Source organism: Amblyraja radiata, chromosome 32, assembly GCF_010909765.2.
Source record: "Amblyraja radiata isolate CabotCenter1 chromosome 32, sAmbRad1.1.pri, whole genome shotgun sequence".
Taxonomy (NCBI): Eukaryota; Metazoa; Chordata; class Chondrichthyes; order Rajiformes; family Rajidae; genus Amblyraja; species Amblyraja radiata.
Window position 1 is genome coordinate 13,847,837 of NC_045987.1, and position 27,479 is coordinate 13,875,315.

General features: G+C 40.9%; 2 protein-coding genes across 2 annotated transcripts in view; both read left to right on the top strand.

Moving 5' to 3' along the window:
* The window catches only part of lrrc8a (leucine rich repeat containing 8 VRAC subunit A), a 29,957-nt gene extending 18,601 nt beyond the window's left edge, over nt 1-11,356 (top strand). Inside the window, exons 3-4 of the mRNA XM_033048865.1 lie at nt 5,189-7,367; nt 8,058-11,356. Of these exons, the coding sequence (XP_032904756.1) occupies nt 5,196-7,367; nt 8,058-8,333 (2,448 nt within the window). The 5' untranslated portion in view covers nt 5,189-5,195 and the 3' untranslated portion in view covers nt 8,334-11,356. The remainder of the gene's footprint in view (nt 1-5,188; nt 7,368-8,057) is intronic.
* Nucleotides 11,357-19,284: 7,928 nt separating this feature from the next.
* Nucleotides 19,285-26,915, top strand: LOC116990852 (volume-regulated anion channel subunit LRRC8D-like). Its single transcript, XM_033048913.1, has 2 exons — nt 19,285-19,758; nt 23,711-26,915. Exon 2 carries the CDS (start codon nt 23,713-23,715, stop codon nt 26,191-26,193), a length of 2,481 nt encoding a protein of 826 aa, XP_032904804.1. The 5' UTR covers nt 19,285-19,758; nt 23,711-23,712; the 3' UTR covers nt 26,194-26,915.
* Nucleotides 26,916-27,479: the final 564 nt, after the last annotated feature.

A 27,479-nucleotide genomic window follows, 5' to 3' on the forward strand; every position in this document is an offset into this window, starting at 1 on the left:
TGGTGAATTTCATAATCAATGGCTCTCTTTACAAGGTAATTCCCTAAAGATGGGAAGTGGTGTACTTATTCCAGGCTCACATGGCCTGTTGTTCCCAAAGGGCAACGATGTACAGTTGAACCTGTTTTTTATGTGTTAAATGTAAACCCCATTCTCTGAAATGTTTCAGTAAATGAGATGATGATGACTTGGAGCTTCATCTCAGTCCATGTATGGAAGCATCAGCTGCACAATGGAGAAACCAGGAACTGCAGATACTGGTTTATGAAAAAGACCAGAGTAACTCGGTGGGGTCAATCTGCATTCCTGTAGAACATGGATAGGTGATGCTTCGCATTGGGGTTCTTCTTAAGAGCAGTTAGTCCAGCAGTTTGTGTCCTTAGCTGCATAAAGGAGTTGGTTTGACTGTGGTTCTGCAGTGGAGGTGATGTTAGCTAGAAAGTTTCCCTTTTGTACATTAGCTCCACTCCAATGGGAAGTATGTCAGCTGTGAGTACAGCATTGTGGTGGGAAACATTGCCCCTACACTTTTCTCAATTACATGGCCTAGTTTAACACCCAAGGCTGAGCATGTTGCAGGCCCATTGATTAAGCTTGCATGCCACCTTGTGGCAGACGTAGGGAAACAACATTGGCGAAGCTTGCACCAACAGTCTCTCTCAATTGAAGAAGCCCAGTGAAAGTGGTGAGCAAGTAATTTTAGAAAGCCAGCAATGTGTGGGGCTGACTGATGGTGGATGATGGGATTGGGAGTGAGCAAGGAAGTTGAGGAAAAGATTGGCTATCCACCTTATCGATAGCCCTCGTGATTTCAGATACTTCTATAAGGTTACCTCTCGGCCTCCTTATTCTTGGGGGGTAAATCAACATTTAATAGTCATATCTTAATAATACCATCAGATCTTTTCAACATTTCATTATTCTCCATTTACCATAGTTTGCCAATCTTTCCTCAAGGTAGTGGAGTCTAAAACTAGAGAGCATAAGGTGAGAGGAGAAAGATTTAAAAGGGACTTGAAGGGGAAATGTTAGTGTGTACAGGTACTTGGAATGAACTACCAGAGGAAGTGGTAGAGGTGAGAGCATTTATGACATTTACAAGGCAGTTTGACAGCTACATGGACTGGAGTAGTTTGAGGAGATATTGACCAGGCACCGGTAAAAACATGGTCATCATTGCCTGTTTCAATGCTATATTACTCTAAAGATCTGGGTATTCTTGAAATATAAAATTACCATGGAGATGCAGCAACTAATTAACTAATTAACACAATGGAAAGTTAGTTAGTTGTAACTAATACAAATGGAAAGTTAGTTAATATTGAGTGATAATTAATTAATTGCATCCAAAACACGGCCTGCAAAATGTTCCAAACTCCCTGAGATCAAACCTGGTTTACTCCAGATGGGTTTGGTTTCCTTCAGGATGTATTTGCCTCCAAGCCAGTATGGCGAACAGTCACAAGATTGATCCCCTGCATGTGGAGGTTGTCTCATAAGGAATAATTGAACATCAATCTCATAGAGACATTAGATCCTTCAATGGTACTTCATTGCCACATGTGCCTTGGTACAGTGTAATTACTTTTTTGCCTACAGTTCAGTAAAAATCCCACTATACATAAACACAATCATACTTGAGTTCTCCTAAAGGAGGTGGGGGTGAGTTACAGGATGAGAGACTGACGACCTAAAATTTGTGTAAGGAGGAGTTTCCTCTGAGAATTTGAATCCTTTTCGTTCTCTTTCTGAGAAAGCTGTAGATGCCGAGAGACTTTTGGACAACGGAGAAATTAATGTTTATGGCAATCAAGCAGGAAGAGGATATTGAAACCCCAGGTCAGACTGGAGATGTTATTGAATTGGCTTTAAGGGCCACGGCTTGAAGGGCCACGTGGTCTACTCCTACTCCTGTGTTTGTGTTATTTTAGTATTAGACTCATTCTTGTTCTTAAGTCTGGGTAGAGGGTTAATAATAAGTTGAAGGAGCTCCGCAAACAATTTTGGGAAAGAGCATGTGGACATGTTAATTTGTATTCATTGCCGACAATGTTTACATAACTAGTTTTTATTATTCTTAGATGCTGGCCAGGCTCCCCTGTGCTGCCAGTTCATGTGACCTCTGCACCATTGAACTGGATCCTACCCCTTCTCTTGGTAATAAAATTAATCCTGAGAAAAAGCAACATTTTACTAATGTTTTAAAACCAATCTAAGAGAGTTGAGAGAGATTTTAATTGTATTAAAATGTAAAGGCAGGCCTTTGGAACTAAAGACATCAAAAGCTTACAATTTACCATGTATGGGGGTATGATTACTACTTTTGGAAAATATGTTCACCCTTCCACCTCCAACACCCACTCTCTTTCTCACGGCACCTTCCCATGTAACTGTCATTTTATTTCCTCCCTTCCGCCACCCAGGGACCCAAAAATTCACCCTATCTATTCTCATGAATTTGTACATCTCTATAAGATAACCACTCAGCTTCTTGCACTCCAAGGAATAAAGTCCTAGCCTGCCCAACCTCTCCCTCTGGCTCAGGCCCACAAGGCCCGGCAACATCCTCTCAAGTCTGGCACACTTCCCACCTACATCTCAAAGATGTGCAGATTAGTAGATGTACATTCCACTGTAAATTGCCTAGTAAAATGGTGTAGTTTGACGGTGGGCGAATGGTAGCAGGATAGGAAGATTACAGGTGGGCCCCAGGTTCCATTCCTAGGAATTGTTTGGAACCCAATTTTTTTAACGTTGAAAATGAAAAACAACAGTGTATTTAGTTTAGAGATACAGCATGTAAACAGGCCGTTCGGCCCAATGAGTACACGCCAACCATTGATCACGTTAGTTGTATGTTATCCCATTTTTGCATCCACTCCTGACACACCAGGGAAAATTTACAGAGGCCAATTAACATACAAACTCTCACGTCAAACTCAAACTCTCCCTATAGTCACAGGGAGAATGTGCAAACTCCACACAGACAGCCTCCAAGGTCAGGATCGAAACTGGGTCTCTGGTGCTGAGGCAACAGCTCTAACAGCTGCGCCACTGGGAAGTGTGGGAGAGTTTCCAAGAAATAGCTATGACAGGACATTGAGCAGGTTGGGAAGAGTGGCCACTGGTGACACCGTGAGTGAGTCTGCTCAGCACTCCCACTTGTCCAGGTAGTTCTGCTAGGCTCCATCCAGTCCCGATTGTTGCTGTTTGATCATATGTATAGGTGTCCATAAATATGGTCTTTGTAACCTGGAGAGGGTGGGTACAGGGAAAATTAGTGGGCTGTGAAATGGCCCTGTGATCCAATATAAATGGATAGTCCATTATAAAGTATGAGGTTACGGAGTACTTCGAAGTTCATGATAAAAGAGGTCGAAGCCAGCATGGTTTTGTGAAGGGCAGATCTTGCCTAACGAATCTGCTGGAATGCTTTGGAAGTAAACAGTAGGACAGGCAAAGGAGAGGCAGTGGACATTGTTTACCTAGATTTTCAGAAACCCTTTGATAAGGTGCCACATGTGAGGCTGCTAAGGTATCAAAGGGCAGATACTAACATGAATAGCAAGTTGGCTGCCAGTGACTCATGGAGTTCCGCTGGGGTCGGTGCTGGGGCTGCTACTCTTCACATTGTATATTTATGATTTCAATGAGGGCATTGAAGGCTTTGTGGCCAAGTTTACGGATGATAAGAAAATAAGTGGAAGGGCAGGTAGTGCAGAGAAAGCAGGGACTCTGCAGAAGGACTTGGACAGGTTGGGAGAGTGGGCAGAGAAGTGGCAGATGGAATATAGTGTAGCAAAGTGTGGAGTCGTGCATTTTGGTAGTAGGAATAAAGGCGTAAACTATTTTCTAAATGGGGAGAGAATCCAGAAATCGGAGGTGCAAAGGAACTTGGGAATGCTGATGCAGGATTCCCAAAAAGTTGATCTGCAAATCATAGAGTGACACAATGTGGAATCAGGCCCTTCGGCCCAACTCGCCCACACCGGCCAATAACGTCCCAGCTACACTAGTCCCACTTGCCTGCGCTTTGTCCATATCCCTCGAAACCTGTCCTATCCATGTACCTGTCTAACTGTTTCTTAAACGACTGAATAGTCCCAGCCTCAACTACCTCCTCTGGCAGCTTGTTTCATACGCTTGTTCCATAAGAAGGCAAACGCAATGCTAACATTTATTTCTAGAGGGCTAGAATACAAAAACAGGGATGTAATGCTGAGGCTCTATGGCGCGGGTCAAGCCACATCTGGAGTATATTGAGCCATTTTGGGCACCATATCCGAGAAGGAATGTGCTGGCCCTGGAGAGGGTCCAGAGGAGGTTTACAAGAATGATTCCACAAATGAGTGGGTTAACTTATGATGATCTTTTGACGGTACTGGGCCTGTACTCGCTAGAGTTTAAAACCATGGTGGGGGGGAGCTCATTGAAACGTGAAAGACTTGGATAGAGTGAATGTGGAGAGGATGTTTCTACTAGTGGGAATGTCTAGGACTAGAGGTCATAACCTCAGAATTAAAGGATGTTCCTTTAGGAAGGAGATGAGAAGGAATTTCTTTAGGCAGAGGGTGGGGAATTTGTAGAATTATTTGCCACAGAAGGCTGTGGAGGCCAAGTCAATGGATATTTGTAACGCAGAGATAGATAGATTCTTGATTAGTACGGGTGTCAGGGATTATGGAGAGAAGGCAGGAGAATGGGGTTAGGAGGGAGAGATAGATCAGCCATGATTGAATGGCGGAGTAGACTTGATGGACTGAATGGCCTAATTCTGCTCCTGTTACTTATGACCTTATAAGCCAGATGGGCAACTGTGTCAAACAAATATATGGAAATAATCCAAATTTGAAAGGCAAAATACAAAGCACCCGGGGAATTCAGCAGGTCAGGCAGTATTTTTGGAGAGAATAGATAGACAACCTTTTTTTAGACTGATGAGGGTCACGTACCAAAATGTTATCTGTCCGTTCCCACCACCAATGCTCCCTGATCCGCTGAGTACCTCCAGTACTTTGTTTTGCTCGATTCCACCATCTGCAGTTTCTTGCCACTTTGTTTGAAGGATATAATCATGATAAGTAGTGTAAAACTGCACAATATCCATAGCTACGTTTCCAGTTAGTGATCAGAACGTTAACCTCGGTACATGAGTTGCTTCCTGAAATTTATTTCTGTTAACTTCCAGGAGCGTGATGATTCCAGTAACGGAGCTGCGATACTTTGCTGACACCCAGCCTGCTTACCGCATCTTGAAGCCATGGTGGGACGTGTTCACGGACTACATCTCCATCGTGATGCTTATGATAGCAGTGTTTGGGGGAACGTTACAGGTCACACAGGACAAAATGATCTGTTTACCCTGCAAGTGGGTTTCGAACGATACTTGCATGGAACCCGCTCAGCCACTCCTCACAGTATTGCCAACTGCAGAATACCTGAACGCATCCCTGCCTCCATCTTCAGTTCTTCCCCCATTTTCCGATGAACCCACAGGTATCCAATATGACTTGGACCGCCATCAGTACAATTACGTGGATGCCGTGTGCTATGAAAATAACCTTCACTGGTTTGCAAAATACTTTCCATACCTTGTACTCCTGCACACACTAGTGTTCTTGGTGTGCAGTAATTTTTGGTTCAAATATCCTCGGACCAGCTCCAAGCTGGAACATTTTGTATCTATCCTCCTTAAATGCTTTGACTCACCGTGGACAACACGGGCACTTTCTGAGACTGTGGTCGAGGAGAGTGACCCTAAGCAGTCATTTGTTAAAATGAATGGCTCCATGGCAAAGAAATCATCCTCGGCGAGCGAGGACGTGGAGGCCAGCGTACCCATGTTGCAGAGAACAAAGTCTCGCATCGAGCAGGGGATAGTGGACCGCTCGGAAACGGGTGTGCTGGATAAGAAGGAGGGAGAGCAAGCAAAGGCCCTTTTTGAAAAAGTAAAGAAGTTCCGCACCCATGTAGAGGAAGGGGATATAGTTTACCAACTTTACATGAGACAGACTATTATCAAAGTGATCAAATTTGCGATTATTATTAGTTACTCACTTTATTATGTTGATGATATAAAATTTGATGTGTCTTGCATTGTGGACATTCAGAATCTCACAGGGTACCGTGTGTATCAGTGTGCTCATCCATTAGCCACCCTGTTCAAAATTCTGGCATCGTTTTACATTAGTTTAGTAATTGTTTACGGACTCATTTGCATGTACACACTTTGGTGGATGCTCCGGCGTTCGCTGAAGAAGTATTCGTTCGAGTCCATCAGGGAGGAGAGCAGCTACAGCGACATTCCTGATGTCAAGAATGATTTTGCTTTCATGCTGCACCTGATTGATCAGTACGACCCCTTGTATTCAAAGCGTTTTGCTGTCTTTTTGTCCGAGGTTAGTGAGAACAAATTGCGGCAGCTCAATCTGAATAATGAGTGGACACTGGAGAAACTCCGGCAGAGGATCATGAAAAACTCTCAGGACAAACCAGAACTCCACCTCTTCATGCTGAGTGGAATTCCAGACACTATCTTTGACCTGACGGAGCTGGAGGTGCTGAAACTGGAGATGATCCTGGATGTCACCATTCCCCCGATTATTGCCCAACTCACGAACCTTAAGGAGCTCTGGTTGTACCACACACCAGCAAAGATCGAGGCACCAGCCCTTGCCTTTTTGCGCGAGCACCTGAAGTCGCTGCATATCAAATTTACAGACATCAAAGAGATCCCCCTGTGGATCTACAGCCTGAAGAACCTTGAAGAGCTTCATCTAACTGGGAATCTTAGCGCAGAAAACAACCGCTACATTGTGATTGATGGCCTGCGGGATCTCAAATGTCTCAAGGTTTTGAGGTTGAAGAGTAACTTGACTAAGTTGCCGCAGGTCGTCACCGATGTTGGTGTTCATCTCCAGAAACTGTCCATCAACAATGAGGGTACCAAACTTATGGTCCTCAATAGTCTAAAGAAGATGGTGAATCTGACAGAATTGGAGTTGATTCGTTGTGATTTGGAACGAATCCCACACTCTATCTTCAGTCTCCATAACTTGCAGGAGATTGATCTCAAAGATAACAACCTGAAGACAATCGAGGAAATAATCAGTTTTCAACACCTGCGGAGACTGGTCTGCCTTAAGCTGTGGTATAACCACATTGCCTACATCCCTATTCAAATTGGCACTCTGACCAACATGGAAAGGCTCTACTTAAATCGAAACAAAATTGAAAAGATTCCCACACAGCTCTTCTACTGCCGCAAATTGCGGTTTTTAGATTTGAGCCATAACAATCTAACCTCCATTCCACAGGACATTGGATTTCTTCAGAATCTGCAATATTTTGCGGTCACTGCAAACAGAGTGAGTATATATATTCAATTTTGCACTCTTTGCACTTGCATCCTTTGCCAGCTTCTGTCTATTATTGGTATTGTAGAGCAGAGGGATCTAGGAATACAAATATGTAGTTCCCTGAATGTGGTATCACAGAGAGACAGGATGGTGTGGAAAGCTTTTGGCACGCTGACCTTCATCAGTTAGAGAATTGAGTATCAAAGTTTGGACGTTATGTTACAGTTGTACAAGACGTTTGTGAGGCTGCACTTAGTGCAGTGTGTTAGGTTTTGGTCACCCTGCCCGAAGAAAGAAGCCATTTAGCTGAAAAGTGTACAGAAAATATTTAAGAGGATGCTACCAGGACTCGGGGAACCTGAGAGGCATCTTTTTTCCCCACAGAGGATGTGGATATATGGGATGAACTGCCAGAGGAAGTAGTTGAGAAAGATACAATAACTACATTTAAAAGATTACATGGATAGGAAAGGTTTAAATGGATATGAGCCAAACACAGGCAAATGGAAGTAGCGTAAATCTGGGGACAAGTTGGGCCAGAGGGCTGATTTCTGTGCTCTATGATTCTAACTCTTCGATATTCTCTGAATGTAAAGCTCTATTTTAAAAATGTTTCTTAAATACTACTTAGGTCCAATAAGTGCATCAGTTAAACAGTTATTTTTGTTCCCTTTGCGTTTTCCTTCCCCTTTCTCATAGATTGAAAACCTGCCGCCTGAACTATTCCAGTGTCGCAAGCTCCGGACCCTAAACCTGGGGAATAACTGCTTGCTATCGTTGCAGTCGCGGGTTGGAGAGCTAACGAGCTTGACGCAACTGGAACTTCGTGGAAACCGACTAGAATGTCTCCCCGTGGAGCTGGGGGAGTGCAGGCTACTCAAAAGAAGTGCCCTTGTTGTGGAGGATGACCTTTTCAATACTCTTCCGTCCGAAGTCAAGGAGCAGCTGTGGCGAGCAGACAAGGAACAAGCCTGAATTTTATTTGTATCGCAGAGGGGGAAAAGGGAAATAATCTACCTTGCCAAGTCTTCAGCAGATTTTGAAGCCTGCTGCACTGCAAGATGAACAGATCTGTGATCTAGTTCTATATGGAACGAGTCTGATTACAGTTGGTGGAACTGCTGCTGCCCATAAGGAACAGAGGCATAGATGGAATGGAATGCTGCCAGTAATTAAAAGAATCATTTCAATAGTTGGATTAACTATTAATACTTCTGCTTTAATGAATCACAAACAAAGCTAATACATTTATAGCCATGACATGTCAACAGACTGATATTGCCAATGTCTTGTTATTTATTTAACTAGTACTATGTTAGGGGCCGGCATTGTATATGCCTGAGTAGGCAGTACAACCTCTGCATGAAACACCAGGGGATATTTTAAAATAACTCCCTCAATCTTCTTAAACTAACTTAAAAGTTTTGTTCATGTCAAGCTGATTGAGCTGAACCAGATTTTCATGTCCTTTCTGCCAATTTCTTTCAATCTGAGAGAATCACTACACTATACGTCAAATTCATATTGTCAAAACAATTAGATAGCAAGGGGAATTTCACAAGGGCTGTTTTATCAGATCTAGGGACTAGTCTGAGAAGACATAGGAGTGAGTTTTCGATACCGTTTGTATAATATTTATTGAGGTGGTAAAAGACTAACGGAGAGTTAACATTTCATTTTGTTAAAGTTGTACAACTTGAATCTTTCATTGAAAGTAAAAGATCCTAATCTAAGTATTTTCCATGACATAAAATTTAAATGATAATTCAGATTGTAGTATTAAAGATAACATGTGAGAAATGTTTCTCTAGATATATTTTTTGGGGGTGGAAGTTACTGTATCTCAATGAATATCTAACATACCAAGAGAATATTGAGGGCTTGAGAATCTTGCTCCTGTTTATTGTACACAGCCGAGTTGGAAATTTGTGAACCTTAGTTAAATAACCAGTTATCGGTATCCAGGTTCATTTAAAATTTATATTTGCTTATAATATCCAGAACTTTGCAAGCCAGTACCTAGAGTTTCAGAAAACCAATGTCACCGGAGAACATTTTGCCAGTCAAAAGGGCAACCAAGCTTAATGTCATCTTCCACAGCTCTTTAAGGACACGTCCAAGTACTTTTCAAATTAGATTAGAGTTTCTGCCTCAACTTTTAATCCAGTGTCTGGGTGAAAATAAAACCCTTTGTCCTACATGCTTACCATTTTTAATTCCTATGCTATGGGAATTAAGTCCTACCTAGTTACTCCATCTAAAACCCTCAGAATTTGATATACCTCAATTGTGTCACCCCACAAATGTTTCCGTTAAGAAAATAACTTGAATCTTATACAGTTATTCCTTATTGCTCCAAATTGCCAGTCCTGGCAGCATCCTCACAGTCCTTCTCTGCACACCCTCCATTACAACACATCCTTCCTGCGATGAGGTAACCAGAACTGTACGCATTGCACAAACCTTACTTTAACTCATGTCACATAAGGTTTTAGTATAACCTGGGGCTCCTGGCTTCTCAGCAAATAAGGGAAAACATTCAATCAACCCATTTCACCGTATTATTCATGTGTCTGTCATCACTTCAGGATTTGTTCCTCCACACTTCCCGATATCTTCCCATTGATTGTGTGTTCCTTTGTCTGTTGCATCTCTCCAATACTTTATCTCCAACTTCTCCAGAGAAAATTCTGTGGTAATTTCTAAGACCAACTTTAAAGCTTTCCAATGTATTGACAACCAGAGACTTATTTTTGTATCATCTGCAAACTACTTCATCATTCTCCATGCTGTTAAATATAAATCATTAATTAAAAAAAAAAAGCACAGGCCAAGTGGTCTTCCACTGGGGAAAAAAATACCCATTTATCATTCCTCTTTGCATTCTGTGTACCCATGTGCTTTATCCTTTTGCTTGCCAGTCCATTGTGCTGGTTAGCATTTCAACCATTGATAATGCACAGAATTTTAAGTGTCTTGTCTTGAAGTGTCTTCAGGGAAGGGAAGGGGGTGGTCATGGATGTTGGGGTGGATTTGAAAATAAGCTATATGGTCTTGTGAACACTTGTATCCAATTCCAAGTCGCGTCTAGACTGATGAAATAAGAGGCTACACTGTATGAGCCCTTTGGAGATTTCTGTGTGGCTGTAGACCCACAGTACACTTAACCACTTCTAGCTAGTTCCCAATTAGCAATGTGACAGGGAGGCATGGATTGGTAGTGGTCATGTTCTGCTGTGCACGGTTGGAGAAGGAGCAAGTGGTATGTAAAGCAATAAGCCATACCTGAAATAAGGTCGCTAGAGAGTGAAAGTAAATTCCAGGGAATATGAAGTGTACTGGCCCCCATCACAGGGGAAAGGGGTATTCATCAAGGCCGTTGTTATCTCTGCTGTGTGTTTACCCAGCAAAATGCATGTGGTAAACTTCTAATTTTATGAATGCTCAAATTACTGTTCACGTTGCAATGATCATTTACTCGATAAGGATTAAATAGTTATTTAATGGAACAGGCTTGCTTCACACACAGCTTGGATGCTGCATACATTTTTTAATTGTAACTGATACTAAGACTTCATTTCTGTGCCCTCAGGGGTGAATATGCCTCGATCTTGTAGCAACACTTTTTCTCAGGTTCGTTATTTTGACTGTTTGACCTATTAAATGTTAAAGTGACTGTAATTGTTGGTTTGCTTCTACATTTAATCAAGGCCGTAGAAAGTATTATCCAATGTTGACAAATGGGCTTTATTCACACTGTGTTTAAAACAATGTTTAATTTTGCTTCTCTCTTAAAATGTAACCTGAAATGTTACTGTCTTAACAGCTATTTTAAAGTTGCAATGTTCCCAATGGTCAACATCTCAGTAGGAGATTGAGATCTTCATAATAAGCCCATCTTTTTACATTTACCTCTTGTCAGAATAGTAAAATCTGGCATTTTTATCTAAATAAATTGAAATGTTAGGAATAAATTGCAAGATTATTCATATTCTAAAGTGTTGATATCAGCGTGTGTTTTTATTTGCACCACGATGCTTTTATGGAAACTAATGTGATTACTTACACTTAATATTGTTTTTCCCCTTTCGCCTTCAGTCTTTTATGTTTCTGCAATGATAATTTCAATTCTTGGCGTGATTCTGCAATGATAATTTCAATTCCTGCCGTAAAAATGATCAAATATTCAGATGTCGGAGAGTGATTCATCACCCCTGCTGTTGGTATGAAAACAAAAGGGCACAATACTGATTTATACAAGGAATCATTCTACTGTGACATAGGCCCTTGTGTGCAAATCAACCATTCTGTGTAAAATGAATTTGAAGGGATATTGAAAGGAACAGTGTTTCCTACGTTAACAAGGATAATTTGTGCAGAATTAGTTCACAAGTCACAACACAAGAAATTATGCAGAGATTTTACACCTTTTTAAAAATGTGTTTATATTCGCAAAGTAAAATGATTAATTACAGAGATACATTTCTGCTCCAATCACCTACCTTTGTTCAGCTTGGCCATTTATCTATTGCTGCTGAATAAAATGAATCGGTCAGAATTACACAAAATATGGAAATTCAGAACACACAAATCCTACACATCAACCACGTGGAAACCCAAGTTTCTGAATTTAAAGTTGTAAAATTACATATAAAATCTTTATCGGTAGACAAGATTTTCACTGAATTTTTAGTACCATGATTGTCATTTTATATGCAAACTGACCTTGGTGTTTGTTCTGCTTTGCTTCCACAAAATAGGCTTTGCTTCCCAAAATGTTTTCAATATATGATGCCTAGTGACCTAATCTGCCTATACTTGATCCACATTCCTCTATTCCCTGTACTTCAATGTGCCTATTTAAAAGCCTCTTAAAACGCCATTATCATATTTGCCACCTCCACCCAGAGCAATGCGTTCCAGGCTCCCACCACTCTGTTTAAAAATAAAACCTGCCGTGCTCATCTCCATTAAACTTTCCCCCTCACCTTATAGCTGTGCCCTTTGGTTTTTTGTTTTTTTTTTGTTTATTTTATTAGAAGTTAATACAGTACAAAACAATACAGTGGAACCTAATTTTAGGTGCCAACTATGTCATACAGTAATCCATTCTATGTACAACCTCTAGTTTTATGTTATGAGAAGGAAGTAAGCAAGACAAGAAAAAGAAAACAATAGAAAGGGAAAAAAGTGGAAAAATAGATGGTAGAGAGTAGAAAAACGTGAAGTGTGTATATAAAAAATAAAAAAATAAAAGAAAAAAGAAAAAGTGGAAAGTAGAAATAGAAGAGAAGGCCCCTTAAAAGAGAATTTTTCAAATCTATATTCGGAGATGTAAATCTATCCACGTCATGAATTGAAATCAGCAATCCTTATGGTACCGCTGCATCACATGATTCCAAAAAGTCGATGAGGAGACCAACTCCTTAAGAATTGGTCATATTTATCTATTAGTCGGAGTCTCATTTCTTCAAGGCGTGCTATGTCCATCATATTCCTAATCCACATTTTAACAGTTGGTATGGTTGTATTTTTCCAAAATTTAAGCATCAATTTCTTTCCAATTGAATTTAAAGTTGTAAAATTACATATAAAATCTTTATCGGTAGACAGGATTTTCACTGAATTTTTAGTACCATGATTGTCATTTTATATGCAAACTGACCTTGGTGTTTGTTCTGCTTTGCTTCCACAAAATAGGCTTTGCTTCCTAAAATGTTTTCAGTATATGATGCCTAGTGACCTAATCTGCCTATACTTGATCCACATCCCTCTATTCCCTGTACTTCAATGTGCCTATTTAAAAGCCTCTTAAAACGCCGTTATCATATTTGCCGCCTCCACCCAGAGCAATGCGTTCCAGGCTCCCACCACTCTGTTTAAAAATAAAACCTGCCGTGCTCATCTCCATTAAACTTTCCCCCTCACCTTATAGCTGTGCCCTTTGGTGTTGGACATTTCCACCTAGGAAGAAGGTTCTGACTGTCTATCCTATCAATGTCTCTCATAATTTTACACTACTATCAAGTCTCTCCTCAACCTTTGAGATTCCAGAGAAAACAATGCAAGTCTATCTAACCTCTCCCTGCTGCTGAAAGCCTCTAATCGAGGCAACATTCTGGTAAACCTCTTTTGTACACTCTCCAAAACCTCCACTCTTTCCTATAATTGAGCAACCAGAATTACAGAATACTGCAAATATGACCTAACCAAAGTCCTATGGAACTGCATCAAGACTTCCTGACTCTTATATTCAATGCTCCGACCAGTGTAGGCAGTGTAAACCTACCATATGCATTCTTTACCATCCTATCTACTTGTGCTGCCACCTTTATGAGCTATGAACTTGGACTCCAAATATCCCTTTGCACATCAATTTTGTTAATTGTCTTGTCATCGACTGTATACTCTCTCCTTGCACTCAACCGCCCAAAGTGCATCACCTCACACTCTGTGGACAATGTAATAGGAAGTTCATACATCCACACACAAATCATTCCTTATTCTCATTTTTTGCATTCTTAACATTGGTTCTGATGTAGCTACATTGACTGATGTCTGCTAACTTAGCATTGGCCCAAAATTGAATTGGGAGCGTTCCTGAATGCACAATAGTGCACAGAGCCAATTTATCCTTGTAACCATGAAGCATCTTACAATTATGAATCTGGATGATTGGTTTAATTTGAATCACACTATTTATTTTGAAAAATCGTGGAATCTAAGTAATTATAGAATCAAAGAGTAGAGGGAAGGGCCATGGTACTTGCCTTACAAACTATATTGTGAAAATCTGGCTATTTAAACCTGCAAATCATTACATTTAATGTTACTATATCACTCAATAGTTAAATATCCAGATAACATCCAATTTTAAGGTGGATAAATTTATATTTTGCATTTGAAGCATTTCCTGAGAAGCATTATAGAAATGCAAGTTACTCATTTTCAGCTGAGCCCAAGACAAGATCAGAGAGAAAATGACACCAATGCATGAAGCTAGAGAGCAAAAATGTCAAGTAAAAGGACAATGTTCTGAGATGAATCAGCAAGATGTAAGTATTTCATTCAGTCTTTTGGGTCTGTTAAACAGATTTTCAAATCATTTTCAATGTTGGGGCAGCACAATGCCACAACCTGTAGAACTACTGCCTCATAGCTCCACCTACATTGGTCAATCTAATCTCCAGCACTGTGTGTGGGGGGGTTTGCACATACTTTTTGTAACCATGTGGGTTTCCTCTGGGTGCTCAGATCTCCTTCCACATTACCAAAGATGTGTAGATTGGTTCATTAATTGACTACTGTAAATTCCCTCTAATATGCAGGTAAGTGGTAGAATCTTGGGGGACACTCTAACACCGTACATACCAACCAGACAGCTATCCCTATTCCATATAGAATTCTCTGAATTGATCTCACTGGTCATAATGAGATATGACAGCCTGATTTTGAATGGAGATTTTAACATTCATGTAAACAACAGCACAGACCTCAACGTGACAGAGTTTCTGAGCTTACTCAACACCCTCACCTTTACTCAACATATAAACAAGGCCACTCACAAACATGGAAATACCTGGTGATATCCCGAGGGTTAAAAATTGATAACATCCTGGTGTCTGATTTTATTGTTTCTGACCGTTACTGTATGTTTTTTTATGTGTTTTTAAAGTTGTTTAGGTGCCCGTTGGAGTCTACATGTAAAAGGCGCTTTTTAGATCCAGCAGCAGAACTCAAAATTTCTGAGCTTGTAAGTACATTCGCTCCTCTCACCCAGGGAGATTCTGTTGACTAAATGATAAAAGCTTTCAACAGTAACCTAGCTACGACACTTGATAAAGTTGCACCTCTCAAGATTAAAAGGAAAGTGAGAATTCAAACAGCTCCATGATTAAATAACTGTTCATACGTTTAAAAATCATGTAGAGTAGCCGAAAGAAAGTGGAGAAAAACAGGACTAGAAGTACATCTTGGCATCGATAAAGAGACCATTGCTACTTATAATAATGCTGTAAGATCGGCAAGGAGGACCCATTTTTCTCAAATTATCGCAGAAATGGTGGAAATAGTAAGATTTTGTTCTCCACCATTGGCAGATTACTAAACTCCTGATTTTTTTTTTTATGCAAAGCTTTTGCTGAAAAATGTTTGCTGATTATTTTAAAGATAAAGTTCAGACTATCAGAGCTGGTATCCCTTTAGATTCTACTGTCCTCTGCTGCCCGACCTGGTAGGACACAGGCAAAATGAGCAGTTTCGTAAGTATTTCTACCTCAGAACTTTGTAAAATTGTGGCTGAGAGCAAATCCACTACCTGTCATTTCGACACGGTTCATACAAAATTTTTAAAGAATGCTTTTAAGTTTATCCAGTTTTGTACTTACAATTATGAACATCTCCCTTGAGACTGGAATTTTCCCAGATACTTATAAAAACTCTCTCGTAAAGCCTCTGTTAAAGAAACCAAATGTAGACAGTGGGCTACTGAGTAATTACAGACCCCTATCAAATCAACCCTTTAACAGCAAGGTATTGGAGAAAGTGGTATTCAACCAAATATAACACTTTCTGAATCAAAATGACATTTTAAAGAAATTCCAATCTGGTTTCAGAGCAAATTACAGCACTGAAACTGCCCTGATAAATATCGTGTCGTACAATAACAACATTTAACAAACATAAGGACAGGTACATGAACAGGAAAGGTTCAGTGGGATATGGAGCAAATTGGGGCAAATAGGATTGGCTTGGATGGGGTATTTTGGTCGGTGTTACCCAGTTGGGGCGAAGGGCCTGTTTCTGTGATGCACGAGTCCATGGCTCAACTGCATGCTCGGTCTTTTTTCTTGGATTTAATTTATACCATGAAGTATTTCAAGATGCGGCACTCAACTTGACCTGTTATAATATTTCAAATGTTGCTATTGATTATACAGCACAATTGTCATTTTACAAATAGCTGTAACTGTAAATTGTGAAAACAAAATGATGCCGTGGTCTTACTAATGATGAATACACATTACTAAGAATAATATAGAATTGTCAAACCTATCCCTGGTTTTATGTAGATTGATGACTTACAGTATGTATGAATATAATTGACTCTCCTAACTCAGTGCTCTGCCACTGAACCCTTTCATATAAGAACCATTCTAATCAATGTGAATAATGGTTTGTATAATTGTCTCTGGAATCCAGTCAGCATAAACTCTGAAATTAGACAGAACTCTGATACCCAGTCTCTCCCCAGACTTTCAAGGCTTGCTGGCCTTTTGAAATCAAACTCCTCATTCTCATCCACAAGAAGGGTCTGAAGAAGGCTCGACCCGAAACGTTGCCTATTTCCTTCGCTCCATAGATGCTGCCTCACCCGCTGAGTTTCTCCAACATTTTTGTCTACATTCTCATCCACAATATCCTTTACAGCTACACTCTGTTTTTGAAACCTTCTCCCTTCTTCCCAGTTCACACACTATACTTTAAAATTACTTGCTTCCTCAAACATTCAATGGCAATATTAAATGTAGGGTGGCAATTTCCAAAATAACTTTGTCTAAGCTTTCATTACCTGACTGCATGAAGCATTTGTAGTAACTTAATACAGCACTGCTTTTTTTCCCACTCCATTCAAATAAGCAAATTATTCAACTGTTAGTGTTCCAAAAGGTCGCATTGTGAAAATATGTTTCCAGTTTGACAATCGTGAAGGTGTAGTTTATTTTCTTTAAGGATTATTAGAAAAATAAATGGATATGGTAAGAGTTTAAAAAATGGATTAAACTACAAGTTGAAGAAATATTAATGCAGGAGTCAAGAGCTTATTTTGGTAAATCATAGGCCATTAATAATACCGATTTATTTTATGATGTAAAATTAGGTCATCAAGTCACTATTCACCAGAAGAACCAAGTAAATCAGGATAGTTCCAGTTTCAACTTCACCAGATGATGTGCAGAGTGCACAATTATATAGAAATACCGTTGCCTCATTTCCTGACCTTTTGTGAAGATGATTGTCGAACAAAAAGATTAAGACGGTATAAAAAATCCTTTCTGCAACACAGACTGGTCGCCATAGTCACTGGAACTTAATGTGCTAAAACCAGCGACTGGCCTTTGGTGTTAAATCTGTGTATTTAGGTGAATTTTTGGTCCCTGATCCAGTTAAGAGTATTCTGATTTTTTTTTTAATGTTTATTTAAGATTCATCATTTTACTTAGGAATCTTAAATTTGCAGCATTAAACCACCAGAATGTATATAATTTAATCTTTTAACTGCTTGTTACATTTTTGTAATAAAAAATTATACCTAAAAAGTGCTGATGTTGATCTTCACATTTTTATTTTAGTGTTATTTTGTGAATTTTTAAAGACACAATTTGAAATTCTGCAGACGTAATAGTCTTAAATAAATAAAAATACCGCGGGTAATGGAAGTGTTAAATAAAAGTGGACAGCACTTCATATATGCAGCAGTCGGGTAGTTCATGGAGAGAGAGAAATGGGTTAGTGTTTCCGGTCAATGCCCCTCTATCATGCGTTTATTGTTATTTCAGTATTCATGAATGTGAGATTCAAAAATCACAAATGCTTTTGAGACAAATTCAGACAAAGAAGTGTTTTTATTAATTTCATATTCTGCAGAATAGGTGCCTCTCCTCTGATGTCCCCTAGAGGCACACCGAGGATCGGGATGTCTTCTATCTTTATACATTTATTTTCATTATTATCACATTCTCATCTCTCCCCATTGAGCTTCTTCCAATCATAACATAAAGCCCAGATTCCCACGAGAACGTCGTGGAACGCCCACCCAACGTCAAAGACACCTCCCCTAGCATGCATCGCATGTGCATTTAAATTAGGCATCTTGTCATAGTGGGTGTGTGTACATATTCATGTAATCTCATCAAGCATGCGTAGTTGAGCGTGACTTCGTGTCCCTCTCCCCTTTGTTCTAATTTCTCTGCTATCCCCTGCTGAAGTCTTTCTATTGCTACTTTTTATCTAGAATTTCTCTCTGTTCTTTATATCGTTACTTTCTATTCTACTAGCAGTCTGGCTTCTGATGACACCTTATTTCTTTCTATGTTATTTTTCTATCCCTAGTCTAAATCAACCATGTCTGTTAACTCTTTCCTCACAATGAATAAAGGTTTACCCTTCCCAGGAATATATATTTCCAAGTCTGTTAATATCTACTTTGCATAATTTGTGATTTTGACACATTTTCTATCTCCCAGACTAAGGGCCCACACAGTTTCAATTATACAGTCAGTCGGTTACCACCATTGGGCCTTGGCCCATCGGAAACACAATTGGAGGTGCGCTTAACACCTAGCTGTCAACGAAACTCTAAATAACCCCAATAAATGGAGGTTAGGAACCCAGATTATCAAGGTTACATGGATTTGGCTAATGGGCCTATACTATAATGTCCTAATAATTACATCACAAATTTAGCCTGCAATTTTTATGGGGAAATGCTGGAATATTAAAAGAATTAACTAAACCAATGCATTTTTTGCTGGATTTCTTTAAATTGAATGAGTGGAACAGCTGTAAGAATCTATTATCTGCAAAGCCACAAGGATACCCGAGGATATGGGATTCTCAAAATGGATTCAATACTTCAAAACAAGTGTCAAAGGCATCAAAAGGCAAGAGTGGTTTTATAATGTTTAAGAAGGAACTGCAGATGCTGGAAAATCGAAGATAGACAAAAATGCTGGAGAAACTCAACGGGTGAGGCAGCATCTATGGAGCGAAGGAAATAGGCGACTTTTTGGGTCAAGGCCCTTTATGAGAGTTGGGAAACAAGATCATTCTGCCAACTATATTAATTATAATACCAGTGCTGGCTTGACAGGAATAAGAAAAAAGCTGCCATGAGATGGGTTAATTATCAAATTCAAAACTAGCACTAAAACATTCAGTTACAGTTCACATCACAAAAGACATTCTAAACACAACAGATTATTAGAATCTATGGTGAATTCTCTAAACTCTAAATTCTGACTAGTTCTATACTGGACTGAATATCCACACCTAGTTTTGTCACTGTACACACCATGTAGATATCCAAGCTAGAACAGGAGAATGCCAAGGTGTACAATAAATATAAACCAATAAGTTTCTTACAGTGGTTAAAATGAATCTCTGACATAAATCGGCTTCCAGCCTTTATTTTTCCTGACAGGATCAACTGGAGCCCGGCTTGGTTGAAAAGATAGGAATTAGTTTGAATGGAATGCTGCTGAAGCCAAGGTTGGTTGACATTCACAGATGAAAACCTTCTTACAAATGAGGTACATAAAGACTACAGTCACCTACAGAACTACAAGAGGCAATCTACAGGAACGAACGGAAAAGTAAAAGGAAAGATAAAGACCAGAAGGTAAATTATCCTCAGAATATAATTATATATATATATATATATATATATTTTAAGTTACTTTTTGTGATGTCTTAGTTAGAGAAAAATATAGAACCGAACTAGGCCCTTCGGCCCACCACAGTGGCATTGACCATGAGGCATCCATCTTCACACTAATATTGCCCTGTCCCAACTTATTCTCCCCACATTTCCATCAATTTGCCTGGTGTTTGCTCGTCAATTTATGAACCTAATTACCTAGATAAGATTATCATAAGAAAAGGAAGCAAGAGTAAAGCATGCTCCCCTTCAGACCAGCTGGCCCTTCCACTTTCTCTGTAATTGTAACGCTATACTGCTGTAACATGATACTCTGGTATTTTAAAATCGTTCTTGTATTTGTTCATTGTTCGATTGTACTCGTGCATAGTCTGATTTGACCGGATAGCACATTTTTTCACTGTATTCCCGGTACACATAATAACAATAATAATCTAATACCAATACCTTTTTAATATCGGCTCCATCTTCCAGCACCAGCACCAGACTCACCTTTATGATCAATTGATCTCCATCTTGAACACAAGGATTGCGGATTCCAACAAATCCCTTCATTCACAACAATGAATTTCTCTTCAATTCATTCCTGACGCTCCCACAATTTAGTTGAAGACTGCTAGCTGTGGTTCTGGACTCCCAGCCAGGGGAAGCATTTCCCGCCATCTATCCCTGCTAACATCTTCTAGAATTCTCATTCAATTACCAGTAATTCATCTCTCATTCTTCTGAACTCTAGGGATTGCAGGTCTGGTCATTTAATGTATCCTCATTGGACAAGATCATCACTCCAGCAATCAGTCCGTCATTCTTCCACTGCACTTTAAAAACGTAGTCTCACCACAAATCTTATAGAATCTTATAGAATGTTTTGAGGATGTAACTAGTAGAGTGGATAAGGGAGAACCAGTGGATGTGTTATATCTGGACTTTCAGAAGGCTTTCGACAAGGTCCCACATAAGAGATTAGTATACAAACTTAAAGCACACGGTATTGGGGGTTCAGTATTGATGTGGATAGAGAACTGGCTGGCAGACAGGAAGCAAAGAGTAGGAGTAAACGGGTCCTTTTCACAATGGCAGGCAGTCACTAGTGGGGTACCGCAAGGCTCAGTGCTGGGACCCCAGCTATTTACAATATATATTAATGATTTGGACGAGGGAATTGAATGCAACATCTCCAAGTTTGCAGATGACACGAAGCTGGGGGGCAGTGTTAGCTGTGTGGAGGATGCTAGCAGGCTGCAAGGTGACTTGGATAGGCTGGGTGAGTGGGCAAATGCATGGCAGATGCAGTATAATGTGGATAAATGTGAGGTTATCCACTTTGGTGGCAAAAACAGGAAAGTAGACTATTATCTGAATGGTGGCCGATTAGGAAAGGGGGAGATGCAATGAGACCTGGGTGTCATGGTACACCAGTCATTGAAAGTAGGCATGCAGGTGCAGCAGGCAGTGAAGAAAGCGAATGGGATGTTAGCATTCATAGCAAAAGGATTTGAGTATAGGAGCAGGGAGGTTCTACTGCAGTTGTACAGGATCTTGGTGAGACCACACCTGGAGTATTGCGTACAGTTTTGGTCTCCTAATCTGAGGAAAGACATTCTTGCCATAGAGGGAGTACAGAAAAGGTTCACCAGACTGATTCCTGGGATGTCTGGACTTTCATATGAAGAAAGACTGGATAGACTCGGCTTGTACTCGCTAGAATTTAGAAGATTGAGGGGGGATCTTATAGAAACTTACAAAATTCTTAAGGGGTTGGACAGGCTAGATGCAGGAAGATTGTTCCCGATGTTGGGGAAGTCCAGGACAAGGGGTCACAGCTTAAGGATAAGGGGGTAATCCTTTAAAACCGAGATGAGAAAAACTTTTTTCACACAGAGAGGTGTGAATCTCTGGAACTCCCTGCCACAGAGGGTAGTTGAGGCCAGTTCATTGGCTATATTTAAGAGGGAGTTAGATGTGGCCCTTGTGGCTAAGGGGGTCAGAGGGTATGGAGAGAAGGCAGGTATGGGATATTGATTTGGATGATCAGCCATGATCATTGAATGGTGGTTCAGGCTCGAAGGGCTGAATGGCCTACTCCTGCACCTATTTTCTATGTTTCTATGAATGTTCCGAGTTACTGAGACCCACAAAATCCCAGTGCAAGGATTGTAACCCTGGCTATCACACACCGAGGAGTTTCATTATCAACGTACAGAGAATTGTAAGCGGGAGAATGCTTTGCTGCAACTCAAATACAGACTTCTAAACACAGTGGGTGATTCAAGAAAATTGATCGTTTCCCTTATACCTAACCAGTCTGAAGAAGGGTCTCGAACAGAAACGTCACCCATTCCTTCTCTCCAGAGATGCAGCCTGTCCCGCTGAGTTACTCCAGCATTTTGTGTCTATCTTTGGTTTAAACCAGTTCCTTTCTACACATTTCAGTCACCTGCCTTATTTAGTTTAGTTTAGTGCATATAAGAACTTCCTCTAATGCACACCATCCTTGTTGCGGGCTTCCTTGTGATCCTTTATAATACTTCCACGCAGTACTTTGTCTGTTAAGAACCCTCCTCAATGATAAAATTGACCATTCTGTATGTAAAAATACATGATACTGACAAATCGGAGAATGATCAAAATTCCTTGTCAAAGAGTCATACAACATGAAAGCAGGCCCTTCGGCCCAATCTTTATTGTCACATGCATAATTACAGTGGTACAAGCACAATGAAAATATTGCTTACAGCAGCATCACAGGCATGTAGACAGACAACTCACAAAATCAAATGATACACATTTTGTATATATATATATATATATATATATACACACACACACACATACACAAAATAAATTATACATATTATATATATAATTATATATACACACACAATTATATATATATTTATATATATATATATATATATATATATATATAAAATTGTGTGTGTATATATAATTATATATATAATATGTATAATTTATTTTGTGTGTGTGTGTGTGTATATATATACATATATATATACAAAATATGTATCATTTGATTTTGTGAGTTGTCTGTCTACATGCCTGTGATGCTGCTGTAAGCAATATTTTCATTGTGCTTGTACCACACTGTAATTATGCATGTGACAATAAAGATTGGGCCGAAGGGCCTGCTTTCATGTTGTATGACTCTCTAGAATTTAGGAGATTGAGAGGGGATCTTATAGAAACTTACAAAATTCTTAAGGGGTTGGACAGGCTAGATGCAGGAAGATTGTTCCCGATGTTGGGGAAGTCCAGAACAGGAGGTCACAGTTTAAGGATAAGGGGGAAATCTTTTAGGACCGAGATGAGGAAAACATTTTTCACACAGAGAGTGGCGAATCTCTGGAATTCTCTGCCACAGAAGGTAGTTGAGGCCAGTTCATTGGCTATATTTAAGAGGGAGTTAGATGTGGCCCTTGTGGCTAAAGGGATCAGGGGGTATAGAGAGAAGGCAGGTACAGGATACCGAGTTGGATGATCAGCCATGATCATATTGAATGGCGGTGCAGGCTCGAAGGGCCGAATGGCCTGCTCCTGCACCTATTTTCTATGTTTCTACGAGCTTTTATACTTGCAGTAAGACTTTGACCAGCCAGTGCTTATAACGTTTGTGACTTGGGATGGTGTATTTTGTTTGAAAATCCACTGCGAAGTACTTATGAATGTTTCCCGATGTTAAAGTCCCCGTGTTAAAATGTTATTGTCAGCTGTAGTGGTTGGAAGAATGTCCATCTAGTATTTTAGATACCTTAATATTCAATTTTTTTCGCTGTTACAAAGTTCAAATTTCTCCATTTCACCATTGGCGACAATTATTGACCACTCGGTATTAACCCTGGCTTTAGTTTGAGAAATGGTTCTATGAATAATGGTATCTCTCTTTTGTATTTAGAAATGTTTACCTTGGAAGAAATCTCTTCAGTGAGTAAACCCCCTCCATCCTTCCGAATCTTTAAACCGTGGTGGGATGCTTTCATGGATTACTTGGCCTTAACCATGTTAATGGTCGCTGTGTTCGGGGGCACCACCCAGATATACAAGGAGAGGACTGTGTGCTTACCAATTACTATTAACAAGACGGCTCGCTCAAGTATTGACGCTAACTTCAGTCGGCGAGATATGTTTGTGGATTTTAATTTATCCATTGATCCCAGATTAATTCGCCAAAGATATGATTCAATCTCACGTGACGCCGCTATCTACGCAGTTGTTGGCAACAAGAGCCCCTTGGACTATCAACAATACCGCTATGTCAACCAGGCATGCTACTTCCAAGCCGTGCCCTGGTTCCCTAAGTACTTCACCTACTTTATACTTCTGCAGACTGTCTCCCTGATGATTTGTAGCAACTTCTGGTTCAAGTATCCCAAGACCAGTTCCAAAATCGAGCATCTGATATTCATCTTGGAGAAGTGTTTCGAGTCGCCGTGGACGACCGACGTGCTCTCCCTGGCGGTCACCGAGGACAGCAGCAAAATGAACGTCAGGGTGCAGGAGAAGCGCAAAGGCACGGCGCCCAGCCAAGGCATCAGCGAGTCGCTTCGAGGCTTAACGAAGAACCCGGCCATCAAGAAACGGTTTCAGATGCTGGACAAGAAAGACGGCGAGCAAGCCAAAGCCCTGTTCGAGAAGGTGAGGAAGTTCAGGCTGCACGTGGAACTGGAAGACACCATCTACAAACTATATTTGGGGCAACTGGCCTTTAAAATCGTACAGTGTCTGGTCGTCCTGTGTTACTTCGCCCTGTTCATTCGGCAGGTCGGCTTTGACGTTCTCTGTCGCCCCGGCGTGGAGGCCGTGGTTGGTTATGACTTGTTTATTTGTTCGTTCAGCATCGCCTATTTGTTACGGAGACTGATACTGGTCTACCTGCTTCTGGTCGGCGCGTACTTGGGGCTTTGTCTTCACACTCTCATCTGGATCATAAGGACGCCGCTGAAGCAATACTCCTTCGAAAAACGGGAGACCCAGTTCAGCGACATCCCCGAAGTCAAGAACGACTTCGCCTTCTTGCTGCACATGATCGACCAGTACGACCCCCTGTACTGCACCCGCTTCTGCATCTTCCTGTCCGAGACCAGCGAAAAGAAGCTGAAGCTGCTCAGTTTGAACAACTACTGGACGGTGGAGAAGGCGAGGCAACAGCTCACCCGAAACAGCAAGGAACAGCTGGAACTTCAGCTCTTCATGCTAACAGGAATCCCGCAAGCGATCTACGATGTGACCGAATTACAGTCATTAAACCTGGAACTGTGCAACGACGTTAAGATCAGCACCAAGATTACCCAACTTGTTAACCTGGAGGAGCTTGCCATTGTAAACTGCATGGTCATCGTTAAACCAGCCGCGTTGTTCTTCCTGGGAAACCAGTTACACTCGCTGTCCGTCACCTTTTCCGTTCACGACGAGGTGCCCGAGTGGATCAACAAGCTGACCAGACTCAAGGAGCTCTCCCTGATCGGCAACGTCAACATAGACAGCAAAACACTGGAACTAGACTTCTTGAAAGAACTTCGATATCTGAAGATCCTCCGGCTGAACAGCAATCTGACCAAGATCCCTTTCAACGTGCTGTACGTGGCGCCCCACCTGACCGGCCTTTCCATCTTCAACAACAAGAACAAGCTGGAAATGCTCCACAATTTAGGGGGGATGTTCAACTTGGCTCGCCTCGACCTACAAAATTGTGAGCTGGCCACCGTACCCCTGGGAATCTTCAGTATCAACAACCTGCAGGAGTTGAACCTCCAGGGAAACGCACTCACCAATGTGGACGAACTGGAATCTTTCCATCGACTGCCGAGACTGTCCTCCCTCAATCTTAGTAGCAACAAAATCACTTCCCTTCCAGATACCTTCACTTCCATTGGCAACCTTGGACGTTTCAATGTATCAGACAATCAGATCGAGACGTTGCCAAATAGTCTATTTTCTATTCAGAAACTAAATTATTTGGACGTCAGCGCCAACCGCTTGGCCGCCGTACCCTCGTCTATTAAATACCTCAAAAACCTTAGAGCTTTAGATTTGAGCTCCAATAACCTGCTAGCATTACCAGACGAACTATTCCAATGTAGGAAGCTCAAGACTCTGAAGGTAAACGATAATTCACTGACCGTCCTCAGCGGGAAGATTCAGCAATGTACCCTACTTTCAAAACTGGAACTGAAAGGGAATCCTTTGGAAGAACTCCCAGTGGAGATCAGGCAGTGTACCAAACTGAAACGAAGTGGTCTGATATTAGATGAGTTCTTATCCGAGACACTTCCGATGTCGATCAAAACAAATCTGTCTTCTTTACAGGATATGCCAATAGATGTCAGGCTATTAGCCCCCGGAAAAGGTTCACATCCTCAATTGGACAACATTGTATAAAGCAGGGAACGTGGTTACAACTAGGATTTATTTTGACTTCTGACTGCAAATAAATTCTAAACTTCAAACCAAACTCCTCAACTTGTAAGATAACTAAACTAAAACGTATTCCACATCATCTATACGGAAGGAATATAAATGTATATCTTGTTAATTTGCGGACACATAAGTGGTTGTCCTTGCTTTTCCTTCACCTTTGGGAGGAAATAATGTGAAAGACTAGCCAATCCTGCAGAAATAATATGGAACTTGGAACTAATTAGAATCTGACGCCAAATTCCACCTCTGATTCTCGGCAGCAAATGAGGAAGGAACGACTTTTTGTCTAGTTTTAAGATCGAGATGACTGCCGTTCATCCTGGCGTTTACTGTTTGTTCGCTGTAGATTCCATTATAGACATCGGTCCGGGTTGGTGACTTCTCGGCTGCTTTTGTTTCAGACCGATCAGGAGGTGTGCTCCGCGCAGACGTGTGAACAGGCAAGTGTTGTATTTGTTCGGGGGAACTGTAACACAGATTGTGTTACTGTGTGGTTTGAGGAACACTATCACTGTCGATCTGCAGCAGAACAAGAAGGGTCGATGGTTTGAATATCTGCGGAATAAATCCACACTGAAACCTCCAGCGGATCCCTTTATCGTCCGCTGCCTTAAAAAAAAATCATCTTAAACACAAGCCACAAATGAAATGTAATGAGTAAAATTAAAGATTAAAACTGTCAACGCGCGTTTACTGTTTACTCCTTTCACTTTTTTCCTCTTTCAGTGCAGTGTTATAATCCAAAGTCCCCGCTCACGTTGTCACTGTTCCCCGCAAAATCTGAAACGACCAACTAGCTCTGTCACTCTCGTCGCACTAGAGTCATAGAGTTACACAGCGTGGAAACAGGCCCTTCGGCCAAACATAGCGGCACAAAAAACTGCAGCCACTGGAGCCTTGAGCAAAACGCAAAGTGCTGGAGGAACACTGGTTGTCAGGCGGAATCCGTGGTGGAATGGACAGACGGTGTATCTGGCCGGGACACTTCTTATTCATCCTACTGATGGAGTAGAGGAGAGAGAACCGGTGGGAAGGGGTGGAGCAAGAGCTGGCAAGTGACAGATGGATGCAGGTGAGGAGGGTTAGGTTGGTGTTGTGTCAGGTGGAGGAGAGAAGGGTGGAGATAGAAACCAAGGCTGGACGTGATGTGGAGGCCAGCATGGTTCCGACGGTACAATCTGACAAGGAAAGAAGGTGGGAAATGAAAAGTAAAACCAGAGGGGGGTGGTGGTGGGTGGAAGAGAAAA

Bases quoted from the DNA above. Each gene is read 5' to 3' on its own strand.
- LOC116990852 (XM_033048913.1), top strand. From the start codon at position 23,713: ATGTTTACCTTGGAAGAAATCTCTTCAGTGAGTAAACCCCCTCCATCC.